This window comes from Pseudorca crassidens, chromosome 2 (assembly GCF_039906515.1).
Source record: "Pseudorca crassidens isolate mPseCra1 chromosome 2, mPseCra1.hap1, whole genome shotgun sequence".
Lineage (NCBI taxonomy): Eukaryota > Metazoa > Chordata > Mammalia > Artiodactyla > Delphinidae > Pseudorca > Pseudorca crassidens.
Genome location: NC_090297.1, coordinates 138,388,672 through 138,407,826, shown reverse-complemented (window position 1 = coordinate 138,407,826; position 19,155 = coordinate 138,388,672). Strand labels below are relative to the sequence as shown.

Here is a 19,155-nt window from a genome sequence, read left to right as displayed (position 1 = left end):
AGAAACACACACTGAAGGCCTATGTAGGATTAAGAAGAGGCTGGTGATGATGAAATCATAACTGTCAAGTGTCCTCAGGAAAGATGAACTAGACGCTAAACGCACTAGTTCATCTGGAACCCAATGGGCAGTTAATAAATGGCTGCTAATAGACTGTACAACTGAAGCATTAGAAGAGGCATAAAATTTATGTACAAACACCGAATGCCTACCTACAATGTGTGAGTCACTCTATGAGGGTACTGGGGATTCACAACATTTTACAACCAATTCTGTTTTGGGTGTTTATATTTAACTAGGGAGACAGGACAGACATTTTAAAAAGACCCCAATGATGCAGTATATTGCTTTGTGAAAGGAGCAGTTATAAGGGCAGTAGGAATTTGGAGTAAGGAGAGATTGCTGTGGGCTGGTATGATCTAGGAGAGCCTGGCAGTTCTTAAGCTGGGCTTTGATAGAAGTGTGGAGTTTAAACAAACGGAGTGTTATAGTGAGGGCACTATACATAGAGGAAACAGACTGAACAAAGGCATTGTTCGAAAAGCATTCACACCCTGGAAGAGAGCAGGCTTTAAACAGTAGAAGGCAATAAAGTTTGAGTGTTGGAGTGGTTTAATCGTTATGATTCTTGAATGCTCAGCTAAAGTACAATGCCCATTCTAAAAGCAGTAAGGATGCAAGGAAAGCTTTAGAAGAGAGCATCAGGCTATAAGTATTTATTAAACACATACTATGTTCCATGGATTGTTCATATGCTGGGGATGCAGCAGTCGACAAAACCAGCAGAAGCTCTGCCATCAAGGAATTTATATTCCAACACAGAGAAATATACAATATATCAAGGAAGTAGCCACGTGAATATGTGGGAGAAGAGTGTTTCAAGCAGAAAGAACAGCACATGCAAAGGCTGTTAGGAAACAGCCTGGGGTACTCCAAGAACAACAGGCCAGTGTGTTTGGCATGTACAGGATGAGAAGTTGAGTAGGAGATGGGGTTATGGTGGAAGAACTGTCCAGATCATGCAGAGCCTTGTGGCCACAATAAGGAATTTGGACTTTATTCTTTGGGTAACAGGATTCTATGTGGGTGGGGCAGGGAGAGTGGCATGATGTGACTTATGTATTTAGGTAAATCACTCAGGCTGGGGTGTGGATACTAGAGTGTAAAGGGACCAGTACATCTCTCCTGGTGAGAGATGATGGTGGTTGGAATGCAAATTGTAGTAGGAAGGTGATGAGAAGCAGGTGGATTTGGGATATATTTTGGGGGTTGAGCCAACAGGACATACAGAGACCTGGATGCAGCCCATGAAGGAAAGAAAGGAATCAGTAATGACTCCAGGATTTTGGCCTAGTATACCATTTAATGAAATGGGAATGGCTTTACAGGAAAAGACTTAGGGAGGGAAGTTGTGGTCATATAAGCTTAAGATAATTATTAGACATCTAAATTGAAAGGTTAGGAGATATTTGGATATATGAATCTGGAGTTCAGGGAAGAGACTCCAGTTGGAAACAGACATTTGAGAGTCATCAGCATTAAAAGGATATTTGAAGCCATGGAATAGTGTGAACTTGTTTTGTAGGAGAACGTAGAAAAGAAGAGGAGAGAGTGGAGGACAGATCCCTGGAGGACACAAACAGGCAGAAAGCTGGAAGGCAGAATTAAGAAGTGATTCAAAAAGGAACCAGATGCTGTTGAGAAGTGAAGTCAAATGAGGATACAGAACTGATCACTGGTTCTCTCAAGGTAGAGATCTGTGATGACCTTGATAAGAACCACGTCAGTGCAAACGATTGGAATAAAGCCCACTGGAGTGGGCTGAAGAGAGGGCCATGGGGAGATGAGAAAGTGGACTCTTGTTGGCACGGGAATAGAGAAGTAGGGTAGTGGCTGTAAGAGAGTGACAAATCAAGGGAGAGGTTGTTTGGTTTTGTCTTTTATGCTGTTTGTGGGGTTTTTTTAGGTAGGGTTTTAGCATGTTTGTATGCTGATGAGAAAAATCCAAAATATAGGGAGAATTTAATGATGTAGCAAAAAGATAATTTAAGATCCTTGAGAAAACAAGTTCTAGATAGAACAGGGATGCTATCGCAGATGGGAAGGCAGCATGCGTAGGCAGAGATGCAGCTGGGTCTGTAGACTTGAGGTGGAAGGAAAAGGTAGGTCTAGTTTGGCTTTAAACATTTTCTCTATGACATATATAGTCCAGTCAACAGCTCAAGAGAGACGTTGAAGATTCCAGGAGCGAGAACAAGACATAAAATAGACCTCTCAGGGAATGGGAAAATAAATTTACTAGGGAAGTACAGCTGCATCATTTGGCAGTATCGAGTGCCAATTTGACATCTGTGGCTATAATTTTGAAGTGACTCAGTATACGCAGTTGTGTGAATTTCTTTCATAGTGTTCTTCTTGGTGCTAAGAGGACAGTCAGGTTTAACTAGGATTGGGGTTTTGCCAAGCAAGATCAGTAAAGGGAATCAAGGGTCTTACAAGGGATGAACTATGAAGTCTAGGTTGGGTACTGATGAGAGTGAGAACAAGAAGGGTGTGATGGAGGCAGACATGGTAGTGGGTCACTGAGAGAATGATTGTTGGTTCTAGATTGTTGGTTGTTGGATGGATCACCATGTGGATGCTGAGGTTTGAAAGAACGATGGCAGGGACACTGAACCTGTGAGCCGGAGGTTGGAGTCATCAGTGGCTGAGGGAACATGATTAGGAGGTACAGAGTGCTAAAATATGCTTCAAAGAAGCCAGTTTTTGAAGGATGAAAGAGAAACAGTTTGCAGTGAGTTGGGGGACATGAGAAAAATCACCGTTCACTCTGACAGCTGAAAGGGAGGCAGTGTCCTCAAAGGAAAGCCAAGTTTTAGTCAAAACAAAAAGGCAAAGAGACATTAAGAAAAAGTGAAGGGACTGAAAATATCAGGGAGTTTATGAATTTCAGACTGGAGTTTCTGAGATCAGAGAAGAGTTTGGGCTGGGTGGAGATGGGGTATAACAACAATGGCTAACACTTTTTTTTTTTTTTAACATCTTTATTGGAGTATAATTGCTTTACAATGGTGTGTTAGTTTCTGCTGTATAATAAAGTGAATCAGCTATACATATACATATATCCCCATATCTCCTCCCTCTTGCATCTCCCTCCCACCCTCCCTATCCCACCCCGCCTCTAGGTGGTCATAAAGCACCGAGCTGATCTCCCTGAGCTATGCAGCTGCTTCCCAGTAGCTATCTATTTTACGTTTGGTAGTGTATATATGCCCATGCCACTCTCTCACTTCGTCCCAGCTTACCCTTCTCCCTCCCCGTGCCCTCAAGTCCATTCTGTACGTCTGCGTTTTTATTCCTGTCTGGCCCCTAGTTTCTTCAGAACCTTTTTTTTTTTTTTTTGAGATTCCGTATATATGTGTTAGCATACGGTATTTGTTTTTCTCTTTCTGACTTACTTCACTCGGTGTGACAGTTTCTAGGTCCATCCACCTCACTACAAATAACTCAATTTCATTTCTTTTTATGGCTGAGTAATATTCCATTGTATATATGTGCCACATCTTCTTTATCCATTCATCTGTCGTTGGACACTTAGGTTGCTTCCATGTCCTGGCTACTGTAAATAGAGCTGCAATGAATATTGTGGTACATGACTTTTTTGTTTGTTTTTGCGGTACGCGGGCCTCTCACTGTTGTGGCCTCTCCCGTTGCGGAGCACAGGCTCCAGACGCGCAGGCTCAGCGGCCATGGCTCACGGACCTAGCCGCTTCACGGCATGTGGGATCTTCCTGGAACGGGGCACGAACCTGGGTCCCCTGCATCGGCAGGTGGACTCTCAACCACTGCACCACCAGGGAAGCCCCCCGACTGTTTGAATTAATGTTTTCTCAGGGTATATGCAGAGTAGTGGGATTGCTGAGTCGTGTGGTAGTTCTATTTTTAGTTTTTTAAGGAATCTCCATACTGTTCTCCTTAGTGGCTGTATCAATTTAAATTCCCACCAATAGTACAAGAGGGTTCCCTTTTCTCCATACCCTCTCCAGCATTTATTGTTTGTAGATTTTTTTTTTTTTTTTTTTTGCGGTACGTGGGCCTCTCACTGTTGTGGCCTTTCCCGTTGCAGAGCACAGGCTCCAGATGCGCAGGCTCAGCGGCCATGGCTCACGGGCCCAGCCTCTTCACGGCATGTGGGATCTTCCCGGACCGGGGCACGAACCCGTGTCCCCTGCATCGGCAGGCAGACTCTCAACCACTGCACCACCAGGGAAGTCCTGTTTGTAGATTTTTTGATGATGGCCATTCTGACCACTGTGAGGTGATACCTCATTGGAGTTTTGAGTTTCATTTCTCTAATGATCAGTGATGTTGAGCATCCTATAATGTGTTTGTTGGCAATCTGTATATCTTCTTTGGAGAAATGTGTATTTAGGTCTTCTGCCCATTTTTGGACTGGTTTGTTTGTTTTTTAATATTGAGCTGCATGAGCTGCTTGTATATTTTGGAGATTAATCCTTTGTCAGTTGCTTCGTTTGCAAATATATTCTCCCATTCTGAGGGTTGTCTTTTCATCTTGTTTAGCGTTTCCTTTGCTATGCAAAAGCTTTTAGTTTCATTTTGCCCAACTTGTTTATTTTTGTTTTTATTTCCATTTGTCTAGGAGGTGGGGCAAAAAGGATCTTACTGTGATTTATGTCATAGAGTGTTCTTCCTATGTTTTCCTCTAAGAGTTTTATAGTGTCTGGCCTTACATTTAGGTCTTTAATCCATTTTGAGTTTATTTTTGTGTATGGTGTTAGGGAATGTTCTAATTTCATTCTTTTATATGTAGCTGTCCAGTTTTCCCAGCACCAGTTATTGAAGAGGCTGTCTTTTCTCCATTATATATTCTTGCCTCCTTTAACAAAGTTAAGGTGACCATATGTGAATGGGTTTATCTCTAGGTTTTCTATCCTGTTCCATTGATCTATATTTCTGTGTTTGTGCAAGCACCATATTGTCTTGATTACTGTAGCTTTGTAGTGTAGTCTGAAATCAGGGAGCCTGATTCCTGCAGCTTTGTTTTCCTTTCTCAAGATTGCTTTGGCTATTCAGGGTCTTTTGTGTTTCCATACAAAGTGAAATTTTTTGTTCTACTTCTGTGAAAAATGCCAGTGGTAGTTTGATAGGGATTGCATTGAATCTGTAGATTGCTTTGGGTAGTAGAGTCATTTTCACAATGTTGATTCTTCCAATTCAAGAACACAGTATACTCTCCATCTGTTGGTATCATCTTTAATTTCTTTCATCAGTGTCTTATAGTTTTGTGCATACAGGTATTTTGTCTCCTTAGGTAGGTTTATACCTAGGTATTTTATTCTTTTTGTTGCAGTGGTAAATGGGAGTGTTTTCTTAATTTCTCTTTCAGAATTTTCATCATTAGTGTATAGGAATGCCAGAGATTTCTGTGCATTAATTTTGTATCCTGCTACTTTACCAAATCCATTGATTAGCTCTAGTAGTTTTCTGGTAGCATCTTTAGGATTCTGTATGTATAACATCATGTCATCTGCAAACAGTGACAGTTTTACTTATTCTTTTCCGATCTGGAAATCTTTTATTTCTTTTTGCTGTGGCTAAAACTTCCAAAACTATGTTGAATAAGAGTGGTGAGAGTGGGCAACCTTGTCTTGTTCCTGATCTTAGTGGAAACGGTTTCAGTTTTTCACCATTGAGAACGATGTTGGCTGTGGGTTTGTCTTATATGGCTTTATTATGTTGAGGTAAGTTCCCTCTATGCCTACTTTCTGCAGGGTTTTTTTTTTTATCATAAATGAGTGTTGAATTTTGTCAAAAGCTTTTTCTGCATCTATTTAGATGATCATATGGTTTTTCTCCTTAAATTTGTTAATATGGTGTATCACATTGATTGATTTGCATATATTGAAGAATCCTTGCATTCCTGGGATAAACCCCACTTGGTCATGGTGTATGATCCTTTTAATGTGCTGTTGGATTCTGTTTGCTAGTATTTTGTTGAGGATTTTTGCATCTATGTTCCTCAGTGATATCGGCCTGTAGTTTTCTTTCTTGTCTGGTTTTGGTTTCAGGGTGATGGTGGCTTTGTACAATGAGTTTGGGAGTGTTCCTCCCTCTGCTATATTTTGGAAGAGTTTGAGAAGGATGGGTGTTAGCTCTTCTCTAAATGTGTGATAGAATTCACCTGTGAAGCCATCTGGTCCTGGGCTTTTGTTCGTTGGAAGATTTTTAATCACAGTCTGAATTTCAGTGCTTGTGATTGGTCTGTTTATATTTTCTATTTCTTCTTGGTTCAGTCTCGGAAGGTTGTGCTTTTCTAAGTATTTGTCCGTTTCTTCCAGGTTGTCCATTTCATTGGCATAGAGTTGCCTATAGTAATCTCTTATGATCCTTTGTATTTCTGCAGTGTCAGTTGTTACTTCTCCTTTTTCATTTCTAATTCTATTGATTTGTTGAATCAAAGTCTTCTCCCCTGTTTTCTTGATGAGTCTGGCTGATGGTTTATCAATTTTGTTTATCTTCTCAAAGAACCAGCTTTTAGTTTTATTGATGTTTGCTATTATTTCCTTCATTTCCTTTCCATTTATTTCTGATCTGATCTTTATGATTTGTTTCCTTCTGCTAACTTCGGGGGTTTTTTGTTCTTCTTTCTCTATTTGCTTTAGGTGTAAGGTTAGGTTGTTTATTTGAGATGTTTCTTGTTCTTGAGGTAGGATTGTATTCCTATAAAGTTCCCTCTTAGAACTTCTTTAGCTGCATCCCATAGGTTTTGGGTCATCGTGTTTTCATTGTCATTTGTTTCTAGGTATTTTTTTGATTTCCTCTTTGATTTCTTCAGTGATCTCTTGGTTATTTAGCAGTGTATTGTTTAGCCTCCCTGTGTTTGTATTTTTTACAGATTTTTTCCTGTAATTGATATCTAGTCTTGTAGCGTTGTGGTCGGAAGAGATACTTGATACGATTTCAATTTTCTTAAATTTACCAAGGCTTGATTTGTGACCCAAGACGTGATCTATCCTGGAGAAGGTTCCATGAGCACTTGAGAAGAAAGTGTATTCTGTTGTTTTTCGATGGAATGTCCTATAAATATCAATTAAGTTCATCTTGTTTAATGTATAATTTAAAGCTTGTGCTTCCTTATTTATTTTCATTTTGGATGATCTGTCCATTGGTGAAAGTGGGGTTAAAGTCCCCTACTGTTATTGTGTTACTGTCAATTTCCCCTTTTATGGTTGTTAGCATTTGTGTTATGTATTGAGGTGCTCCTATGTTGGGTCCATAAACATTTACAATTGTTATATCTTCTTCTTGGATTGATCCCTTGATCATTATGTAGTGTCCCTCTTTGTCTCTTGTAATAGTCTTTATTTTAAAGTCTATTTTGTCTGATATGAGAATTGCTACTCCAGCTTTCTTTTGATTTCCACTTGCATGGAATATCTTTTTCCATCCCCTCACTTTCAGTCTGAATGTGTCCATAGGTCTAAAGTGGGTCTCTTGTAGACAGCATATATACATGTCTTGTTTTTGTATCCATTCAGCCAGTCTGTGTCTTTTGGATGGAGCATTTAATCCATTTACAGTTAAGGTAGTTATCGATATGTATGTTTCTATTACCATTTTCTTAATTGTTTTAGGTTTGTTATTGTAGGTCTTTTCCTTGTCTTGTGTTTCCTGCCTAGAGAAGTTCCTTTAGCATTTGTTGTAAAGCTGGTTTGGTGGTGCTGAATTCTCTTAGCCTTTGCTTGTCCGTAAAGATTTTAATTTCTCTGTTGAATCTGAATGAGATCCTTGCCAGGTAGAGTAATCTTGGTTGTAGGTTTTTCCCTTTCATCACTTTAAATATGTCCTGCCAGTCCCTTCTGGCTTGCAGAGTTTCTGCTGAAAGATCAGCTGTTAACGTTATGGGGATTCCCTTGTATGTTATTTGTTGTTTTTCCCTTGCTGCTTTTAATATTTTGTTTTTGTATTTAATTTTTGATAGTTTGATTAATATGTGTTTTGATGTGTTTCTCCTTGGATTTATCCTCTATGGGACTCTCTGTGCTTCCTGGACTTGACTATTTACTTTTCCATATTAGGGAAGTTTTCAACTATAATCTGTTCAAATATTTTCTTAGCCCCTTTCTTTTTCTCTTCTTCTTCTGGGACCCCTGTAAATCGAATGTTGGTGTGTTTAATGTTGTCCCAGAGGTCTCTGAGACTATCCTCAATTCTTCTCATTCTTTTTTCTTTATTCTGCTCTGTGGTAGTTATTTCCACTATTATATCTTCCAGGTCACTTATCTGTTCTTCTGCCTCAGGTTTTCTGCTATTGATCCCTTCTAGAGAATTTTTAATTTCATTTATTGTGTTGTTCATCATTGTTTGTTTGCTCTTTAGTTCCTCTAGGTCCTTATTAAACGTTTTTTGTATTTTCTCCATTCTATTTCCACGATTTTGGATCACCTTTACTATCATTACTCTGAATTCTTTTTCATGTAGACTGTGTATATCCTCTTCATTTGTTTGGTCTGGTGGGTTTTTACCTTGCTCCTTCAACTGCTATGTATTTCTCTGTCTTCTCATTTGCTTAACTTACTGTGTTTGGGGTCTCCTTTTCACAGGCTGCAGGTTCATAGTTCCTGTTGTTTTTGGTGGCTGTCCCCAGGGCTAAGGTTGGTTCAGTGGGCTGTGTTGGCTTCCTGATGGAGCAGACTGGTGCCTGTGTTCTGGCGGATGAGGCTGGATCTTGTCTTTCTGGTGGGCAGTACCGTGTCCAGTGGTGTGTTTTGGGGTGGCTCTGAACTTGTTATGATTTTAGGCAGCCTGTCTGCTAATGGGTGGGGTTGTGTTCCTGTCTTGCTAGTTGTTTGGCATGGGGTGTCCAGCACTGTAGCTTGCTGGTCATTGAGTGGAGCTGGGTCTTAGCGTTGAGATGGAGATCTCTGTGAGAGCTCTCTCTGATTGATATTATGTGGGGCTGGTAGGTCTCTGGTGGACCAATGTCCTGAACTCGGCTCTCCCACCTAAGAGGCTCAGGCCTGACACCCAACCAGAGCACCAAGACTCTGTCAGCCACTCGGCTCAGTAGAAAAGGGAGAAAAAAAAAAGAAAGAAAGAAGAAAAAAATAAAAGAAAGTTATTACAATAAAAAAGAAATATTATTTAAAATTAAAAAGTAAAAATGTAATAATAAAAAAAAGATAGGTGGAAAGAAGAGAGCAACCAAACCAGAAAACAAATCCACCAATGATAACAAGCACTAAAAATGATACAAAAAAAAAAACCCCCAAACTGGACAGACAGAATGCTAGGACAAATGGTAAAAGCAAAGCTATACAGACAAAATCACACAAAGAAGCATACACATACACACTCACAAAAAGAGGAAAAGGAAAAAATATATTTAAAAAGGGCTTCCCTGGTGGCGCAGTGGTTGGGAGTCCGCCTGCCGATGCAGGGGACATGGGTTCGTGCCCCGATCCGGGAGGATCCCACATGCCGCGGAGCGGCTGGGCCCGTGAGCCATGGCCGCTGAGCCTGCGCGTCCGGAGCCTGTGCTCCACAACGGGAGAGGCCACAACAGTGAGAGGCCCGCGTACCACAAAAAAAATATATATATATATTTAAAAAAAAAGAAGAGAGCAACCAAATCAATAAACAAATCTACCAATGATAATAAGCTCTAAATACTAAACTAAGATAAACATAAAACCAGAAACAAATTAGATGCAGAAACCAAACCCCAAGTCTACAGTTGCTCCCAAAGTCCACCACCTCAATTTTGGGGTGATTTGTTTTCTATTCATGTATTCCACAGATGTAGGGTACATCAAGTTGATTGTGGAGATTTAATCCACTGCTCCTGAGGCTGCTGGGAGAGATTTCCCTTTCTCTTCTTTGTTCGCACAGCTCCTGGGGTTCAGCTTTGGATTCGGCCCTGCCTCTGCATGTAGGTCACCTGAGGGCATCTGTTCTTCGCTCAGAAAGGATGGGCTTAAAGTAGCAGCTGATCAGGGGGCTCTGGCTCACTCAGGCTGGGGGTAGGGAGGGGTACGGAATGCGGGGTGAGCCTGCAGTGGCAGAGGCTGGTGTGACGTTACAACAGCCTGAGGCGTGGCGTGTGTTCTCCCCGGGAACTTGTCCCTGGATCACGGGACCCTGGCAGTGGCGGGCTGCACAGTCTCCTGGGAGGGGAGGTGTAGATAGTGACCTGTGCTTGCACACAGGCTTCTTGGTGGCTGCAGCAGCAGCCTTAGCATTTCACGACTGTCTCTGGGGTCTGCGCTGATAGCCGCAGCTCGCGCCCATCTCTGGAGCTTGTGTAGGTGGTGTTCTGAATCTCCTCTCCTCGTGCACCCCGAAACAATGGTCTCTTGCCTCTTAGGCAGTTCCATACTTTTCCCCAGACTCCCTTCTGGCTAGCTGTGGCACACTAGCCCCCTTCAGGCTGTGTTCACACAGCCAACCCTAGTCCTCTCCCTGCGATCTGACCTCCGAAGTCCGAGCCTCAGCTCCCAGCCCACACCCGTCCTGGTGGGTGAGCAGACAAGCCTCTTGGGCTGGTGAGTGCCTGTCGGCCCTGATCCTCTGTGCAGGAATCTCTTCGCTTTGCCCTCTGCATCCCTGTTGCTGCGCTCTCCCCTGTGGCTCTGAAGCTTTCCCCCCGCCACCCCCCATCTCCGCCAGTGAAGGGGCTTCCTAGTGCGTGGAAACTGTTCCTCCTTCACAGCTCCCTCCTAGAGGTGCAGGTTGCATCCCTATTCTTTTGTCTCTGTTTATTCTTTTTTCTTTTGCCCTACCCAGGTATGTGGGGAGTTTCTTGCCTTTTTGGAAGTCCGAGGTCTTCTGCAAGCGTTCAGTAGGTGTTCTCTAGGAGTTGTTCCACATGTAGATGTATTTTTCATGTATTTGTGGGGAGGAAGGTGATCTCCGCATCTTACTCCTCTGCCATCTTGAAGGTCCTCCTGTCTGAAATGAGTCTTTTATGTTTATTTACCTATGTTTACATCGTCAGGACCCATGTAATATTTCTGGCATATAATACATGGTCAGTGTGCAAAAGTGGGGAAATTGGAGCCAAGGCACTTCCACTTCCCTCCAGGTGAGGAGAAAAGACCTCTCCAAGTTCCGGCTGTGGCTCCTGTGGCAGCTGGCGCGGTGGCACTGGCTAACACTTTTAAAAGCACTCTTCATGTACTTGCTCATTGAGTACATTAGGAGCTGTACGGAAAATTGGGAGATGAATGACAGGAGGCTAGATCTTGTAAAGGTGATAGTAGTAAATGGGTTGTGAGGCATGAGGAGATTGGTTGTGCAAATCAGAGCATGAGGCAATGGGAAATCTTAGGTACCTCTTCTCAGTGATGACATTTTGAGGCAACAGAATGTCATGTAAAGTTCATTAGGAATATTGGATCTGAAGTCAGATCTAAAACTGAGTTCCAGCTCTGCCAATCACTCACTATTTGACCTTGGCAAGACTACATCTGGGTTGGTCTCAATTTCTGTATCTATAAAAACAAACAATACCACCCCCCCCCAAAAAAATAAAAGTGAAGATAAAATGACATGGTGACTATGAAATCAGTTAACAAATTGTAAAACACTTAAGTGCCAAGTGTGACTGTTATGGTCAAGAATAGAGCTGTGCCTAAGGAAGAAGGTTATTTTGGCGACAGTGTGCATAATCAGTTATAACGAGGCAAGACGAAGAGCATACAAGTGTTTGAAAAATATTAAAATGGCCCAAGCATGTGAGTGAGGGAGGACCTGAGCTAGGGTGGTGGCTGCAGCCATGGAAGAAGTCCAGGAGAAACTATAGACAAGTGTTAGGATTCGCTCCAAGCACAGTCCCTCCAATATATTTCTGGGCGTGACTGGGCTGGTACATTGTACACTGGATGGGTGTGCACCAGTGTAGACCCCAGAAAGAGCAACAAAGGAGCGAGGACTTACCTAACTGAGCTACTGTGAACCCAGCCCAGTTGCCCAAGGCCAACTTGATGCTAATGGCTACCAAGGTCTAGCTTTGGGGGTAGAGGAGAGTGGGGGTTAAGGGTTCAGGTGCAGGAGTTAGACCTAGGTTCAAATACCAGCTCTATGAGCTCTGTGATCTTGGGCATGTTATTTAAGTCTTTGTTTCCTTATCTGTAAAAATAGGGATACTCAGATCTATCCTGTGGTACATGTTATGAAGATTAAATAAATGTAATTACATACGTCAAGAGTGTAGCCCGGAGTGCAGTGAGTAGTAAGATCTCTATACCAATAGTTATTATTATTCCTAGATCTTGAAACTATCCTGGAGCCAATGAAGCACATCCCAATTGGTGGTACAGTGAGGGACATGTATGGAGAGGGATTCAAAGAGGAACTGAATTAATTATGAATGATGGAGTCAGAAATGATCCCAAACAAAAGCTGGGATGTACCTAATCTTCAAGTCTGATGTCAGCAAAGATGCATCCCTTCTCCCCACATAGTAAGCTTCTTAAGTCTAATTAATATCATCTCCTGTTTTTCCCTATGGCTTAGCTCTACCTTCAGCGACAAAACCCAGGCCTGTGTCTCATATTTCTGCTCAACGGTGGTTTTCAGGACCAGCCACTTGTGGCTTTTGGGGGGATACTTGCCGTGTGAACACAATGACTACCCATGTTTGATGGAAGCAAAGTGGCTAAAAGCAGACTCTTTGGCTGAACTGTTAAAGCCAGGCAGCCCATGTGAGTGCCGAACAGAGACCAACAGGGTGGAAAGGGTAACCCGAAATATACCCCCCTCCCAAGTCTAAGGCCCCATGAGAGAGGGCCAGACAGCTCTTCAAACAACATGAACAGGAAGGAGTTGGTATGTTAAGATTTTTTCTCGTAAAAACCTAACACTGTACATGGTGACCCCACAATCAACATTTGTTGATTTTAAAAGAAATTAATGGAGTGGGGTGGAGCAGGGAGGACCAAAATATTCTGGGTTGCTGAGGGAAACAGAAACACACACACTGTGTGCTCATAGAAATGTGACGGTTAGGATCAAGATTGAAATAATAAGACCAACTCTTGTGTTTGGCTTAGGAAACCTGTTTCACTACTTTCTACGGTTTCACATCATTTGATCATAAGTGAAACTGGACGTTGTGGTTTCTCTTTAATGTACCAGTGGAGGGTAAGTTAAACAAATAATACCCTTTGGACAGGATCTCAATCAGGACAGGTGATGTTATGCTGGAATATCAAAGAATGCTGAAATCTCGTGGGCTTCATACAACAATGGCTCGTTTCTTGTAATGCAAAGTCTACAGTGGTCCTCGTATGTTTCCTGGGCAGCTGTCCTCCACATGTTGGCACATCATTCTAGGCTGCTTCAATGTTTTGGCTTCTCCATATCAACATAGGCTGCTAAGATCATTGAGGTGGGGCTGGGGCAGGGGTGGGAGGAGGGTTTGGAGAGTTGAGTGGCAGCAACTCATGTGGCCATGACTAACCTGAAGGTGGAAAAGCCCCTCTCATATGCCTGAAATAGAGGGGAATGGATACCGGTGAACAGTAGCAATGGCCATCAACTATAGTTCTTCAAACAACCCAGTTACCAGCTCTCACTTAACATTTTCCTTGTATTATGTCTTCAAGGAAAACCAAGTGAGTACTTTGAGTTTGTGAAATACTAAAATTTTCAAGACCTTCTCAGGTTCTTTAATCAATATTACTTTCAACCTTTAAAATATATAGTTTATAAAGAAAGCTTTTTTAGAGTATGAAATAAATAAAACTTTTATTACTTGAGATGCAACACCCCTCCCATCTGGAAACTTCCTTGTTAGCCCTGTACCAAGTTCTGGGATGTGGGCTGGGCCTTGGAGGTGAGTTTGCGTTAAAATAAAGGACCTTTTGAGTACCTGTAGCTAAACCTGCCTGGATGGGATCTTAAAATAAAATAGTCCCAGAGTTTTGCAATCTTAAACATATAGAAAAAAAGCATTCTTTAGAAAACAGTCCAGCCTATTTCTGAGCTCTTTCATCATGGGCCACTGTGAGTAGTAGCTAGGGGTTATTGAGCATTTACCGTGTTCATCTACTGTGGCTAATGCTTTGCATGTAGGTCTCATTTAAATTTTATAACTCTAAGAGATACACTTTTATTATCCTGATTTTACACACAAAGAAACAGGCTTAGAGAGGTCACCTATCTGCTCCAGACCTTCCTAGACCAAAGTTTGGACCCAGGTCATCTGACTTTAGAGCCCTCACCCTAAATCATTACCCTAGACTACCTTTCAAATGCTCTTAAAATAGCTCTTGAGGGAAATGGAGCAAATACTGCAGTCTGCATATAAACAGGTGCTCTCAAAACCAGCGTTGTGACCATCTGGGGTTCTTATATAGCCACTCAGTCCTAGAAAACTGCAGTTATCCCCTGCCCTGAACATGCAGGCTGTGTTTCTAGAGGTCAGACCTGTGGTTGGAATGCTGTTCTCTGAGCTTCTCACTAACAAAGCACTCTGTGTGTTTCTCGTGTCTTCCAGTTGACCATCCTCCAATGGAACCTTCCCAGTTCGTCTCAGTTGTCCCTAAATATCCAGACAAGATGGGATTCAATGAGGTAGGAAAGGTGTCTGTGTGTATGTGCACGTGCACCTGTGCACCTGTGTACGTCATGCTTATATGTTTGTATCAGAACACAAGTCTGACACATGTCTGGGAGCCAGCCAGACCAGCTTGGCTGCTGAAAAGAAACCAAGGTCTTGGAAAAGGTTCTCAGTTTTTGTTGTGCCTCAGTTCACTTATCTTAAAAAAGGAGCATCATGGTAAAAGTAAATTAATGATTGAGTCAGAAGGATGTTACTATTTAGTCATGAAAGTGATATTTTCTAGGAGCAGATATTGCCATATTTTATCAAGCTTCAAGGGTAAGGTAAGGAAGATATATATTTTAGGTATTGGAGGACTTTAACTTTATTCTGAGTAAGTGGAAACCATTCTGGAACATTCTTTGCTTTATTTTCTGTCTGCTGTTTTTCCATGGGAAAAGACTGGAGGGCAGAGTTTAGAGGACAAAGAAAAAGTGAAAAAAGAAAACTATTCTAAAATTCTCCCTTCAGCAGGCAAGAACTTCATAATAGTGCTCTGAGAGTCATATTTATTATTAAGTTTCAGTTGTATAAAGAATGAAGTAGAAATATAAAGAGATGCCTGTCTTAGTAATATGCACAGCAGATACTTGGTGGGACCAGAATTGTGACTCCAAGTCACTGAATCCTTCATGGGTCCCTCATGTCACATAACTGCTGATCAGTGTTCAGGAGCTTGGTGGTCTAGAAGCTAGGACAGTGCCTCAGGAATCCACAAACCGAGACAGAACTTTTCTGTGAATTTTGGATATGTTATAAGCCAAGCTTTGTGCTGCATGCTCATTGCCATTGATTAATTGAAAGAAAATGCCCTGTTTCTCCCCCTGTACTATGTCATACAGGTCCCCAAAGTACAGCCATCTTAAATTGCTGCTGGAACTGGAAATTGGAATTTATTCTATAAAATGTATTTGCAGGCAGACTTCAGGAATGGAAAGGAGTATTTCATGAATATTAAGTGGAAAGGAATTAGCAGCTATTATGCTATTTCCACAGAGGGCAGGATGAGACAAGATGACTTTAAGTGTGGTAGAGAAGAATTAGACTAAAGTGTACATAGTTTTATAAACAATCAGGGCTGCAGAAAAGTTGGACCACCCAGGCACTGAACCCACTTCCACCTATTACTACAACTTTCCTTCCCTGCAGCTCTCACCAGCTCTCAGGTCTCCAGGTAAAAGAACTCAAGGGTCTTTACATATATTCGTTTTTCCCTTTATAAACACATTCCAACAAGGATCAAATCAGAGCAGATACAATGGTACAAAAGCAGGATCTAGCTCTGGTCTTCCATTTGGAAGGACTGGGTCACTCTTAGAAGCCTTCTGGAAAAGGCCAGCTCTGTAAAGGATGCAGATAGGGGGACTCTACTCTCCTGAACCCTGGTAGTCATCTCTGTGTTTGGAACAGAGATAGGATAGTGGAAAAAGGGATTTTCAGGGGCCTTTTCAACCTTCCCAGTACTCTGTGACCTTGTTGGTGGTGTCTGGGCTGCATTCGGCTGTGTGGCTTTTTTGTTTGTTTACTATTCACTAAGTATGAGCGAGCCGTCTGTGTTTTTCCTTCATGGCTGCAATTTTTATTGCACTTGTCCTGGCAGGTTTGTTATTTACTAAAGTCTGCCCAGACTAGAGGTCTTGGATCTGTGGGGACTTTTTGTTGTATTTCTGTCAATTTTTTGTTTTTTGTTTTGTCTTGCTCTCCTGGAGTGACCTCAGGTAGCTCCGTGTGAACACATGAGGAAATGCCCATTCCTTTCCATAGCCATAAAATTGGGAGATGGAATATGGCCCATCACAGTATGATTCTAAACAGGAAGAAAATGAAATATAAATGAACATGACTCATTAAGTTTTAAAATCCCAGGTAACAAGGCAAATACAGTCACCACAGAAATTGTTTTTTAAAAAATAATTGCCCAGTTATAGGGGTAAGACAGGAATAAAGACACAGACCTACTAGAGAACGTACTTGAGGATATGGGGAGGGGGAAGGGTGAGCTGTGACAAAGCGAGAGAGAGGCATGGACATATAGACGCTACCAAACGTAAGGTAGATAGCTAGTGGGAAGCAGCCGCATAGCACAGGGAGATCAGCTCCGTGCTTTGTGACTGCCTGGAGGGGTGGGATAGGGAGGGTGGGAGGGAGGGAGACGCAAGAGGGAAGAGATATGGGAACATATGTATATGTATAACTGATTCACTTTGTTATAAAGCAGAAACTAACACACCATTGTAAAGCAATTATACCCCAATAAAGATTTAAAAAAACAAACAAATAATAATTGCCCAGTTAGATAAACAACCGAGGTAATGAAATCATGACGTACCTAATCCACTTTGCTCTGATTCAGATGGATGATTTCTTCAAAGAGGACATCTTGCTCCCCCATCAGTTCTTTGCCCAGAGCTGTATAAATGGATAGAAGTGAGAATATTTTGTAAGGAAGAGTTGAAATTTTAGTTAATTTAGCTTTTGATCCGGTAAAACATATAGCAACTCGATGATTACATTCAGAACGACTGTGTGAACCACAGCTTAACCCCCAGTAAAGTCTGAACTCCAGCCTGCTTGTAAGACATAGTTTCTTCCTTATTCTAGACAGCATAATGCAAACTTTATCATAAACCACATATCATAGACATTTTAATCTGTACTGGTCTTGAGAGATGAGGTTGTTCAACTCCCTCTTTTTACAAACAAGGGAACTGGACCCTGGAACATTAAACGTCTTCCTCAAAGTCATCTAGATGGGTCGTTAGGATGAAGCCAATGTCATCCGTCTTATTCCTGGAGGGTTCTCCTTTCCCATGCTATTCAGTATTTCTTACTGGTAGCTGAAGTCTCCCTCTTTTGCAGGACTAGTTTAATGGACAAAGTGAGTTTATTACTGCTCGTAGAAAAGAACCTTATTAAAGCACATAGATATCTGTAATAACATTCATGAGCCTTTGGGTATTTATTTGGCTCCTTAAATCTGGGAATAATCAGGCCAGCCTCATTATCTGTGTAACTCCCTGTAGTAGCCTCAGGATATGTGTGTGTTTAGTGCAGTCATTGGGAATTTAGGGGCTAAGGTGAGGGGCTGCAGGAAGACCCAGTCCTCATGCGGGACAATCTGAATGCACATTTTGGGGACTTCATGGACCAGTATGTGTCCCCTCTATAAGGTTTCCCTCAGATCCACGTGATGTGGAAATGATGCCTTTTCCCAAAGGGCTACCACCAAGTGCAGGACCCTTTCTCTCTCTACTTCTTTCAGAAAAATTCTAAGGGAGTTGAAAACTTCTGGTAAAGAAGCTACTCAAATTAAGACCTTGGTAATTCAATTTGGAACCTTTGGAACTAAAAGGAATTTGTTAAGACTAGATTTTTCTTATTCTTTGAATGACTTTAAATTTTTCTACAGTGGATATAAATGATAAGAATAGCTAATGTTTTGTACCCAGGTGACAGGACCAGTATTATCTCAGTTTTACAGATGATGAAACTGACGCATAGGAACTGGTCCAAGGCAAACACTTAGTAAACTTAGGTCTGCTGATGAATCTAACCATTTGCCAAACTGCTTCCTACCCCCTTCATCTCATATGTTTTAGGTTTGATTTACCTTTGGCCTCCTGAAGAATAACTTTTTGACCTGATATGAAATATAAAGAAATCTTCACCACAGTTTTCCCTGTCTTTTCCAATCCTTATTCCAAAACTTGGTTCATTACATTTACTTTACTTTTCAAATAGCCTAGAAAAAGAGTTGACTCATCTGTGTTTCTTTTCCTGTTTTCTTCCTGCATTAGATTTTCATGATAAACCTGAAGCGTAGAAAGGACAGGCGGGACCGGATGTTACGTACCCTGTACGAGCAGGAGATTGAAGTCAAGATTGTCGAGGCTGTGGATGGAAAGTGAGTCGGGGTTTTTCCTCGAGCCCTTGCAGATGTGGTTGGAGTGGGGATGCACCCTCTCTGACAGAGGTTTAGTCTTGGTGGGAGGAATCTGCACTCATTGCAAGATAGACACGTCTTCACAGTGCAGCCTACTTTGGGAAAACTTTATGACTCATAGCAGCTTATATATGTTAATTTCACCGAGTAGAGCAGAAATCCACTCGCCATCCAGTGCTCTCTGATCTTCATTATGCTGGAGGTTTGCACTGGTTGTGATTTTCCACTGTCTCTGGGGGTTCTTCCAGTGGTTGTGGTGGTTTCCAGCCCTGTAGTGCATTGGAAGGTATGCGATCAGAGTTGCATTCAGAGCCTGATTTAGAGCAAAGCGTCTAACCTTGGGTGACCTGCAGAAAATAAATGGAAAAACTGCATAACAGTCTGTGTCTCCTGTTGCATGAGATGCTTGCCACAGTCTGCCTGGGCTGATCACTTTTCCCAGGAACACGTCAGGAAAGTCACATAGGGTACCCAGTTAGATTCCTTCAAGGGTTTTTGTTATTAATGTTGTTTTGCTTTGCTTTGCTTTTTTATTTGACACTGTTATTTCAACGCATAGATGTTTGCAAAACCTGCAATTCCATGT

General features: G+C 41.8%; 1 protein-coding gene across 4 annotated transcripts in view; it reads left to right on the top strand.

The window, feature by feature from the left end:
• COLGALT2 (collagen beta(1-O)galactosyltransferase 2) overlaps positions 1 to 19,155 on the top strand; it is a 145,215-nt gene that overhangs the window by 84,291 nt on the left and 41,769 nt on the right. For all 4 annotated transcript variants that reach the window (XM_067728893.1, XM_067728892.1, XM_067728891.1 and 1 more), the window contains 2 exons: positions 14,522 to 14,598; positions 18,424 to 18,530. In XM_067728893.1, coding sequence (XP_067584994.1) covers positions 14,522 to 14,598; positions 18,424 to 18,530 — 184 coding nt within the window. The remainder of the gene's footprint in view (positions 1 to 14,521; positions 14,599 to 18,423; positions 18,531 to 19,155) is intronic.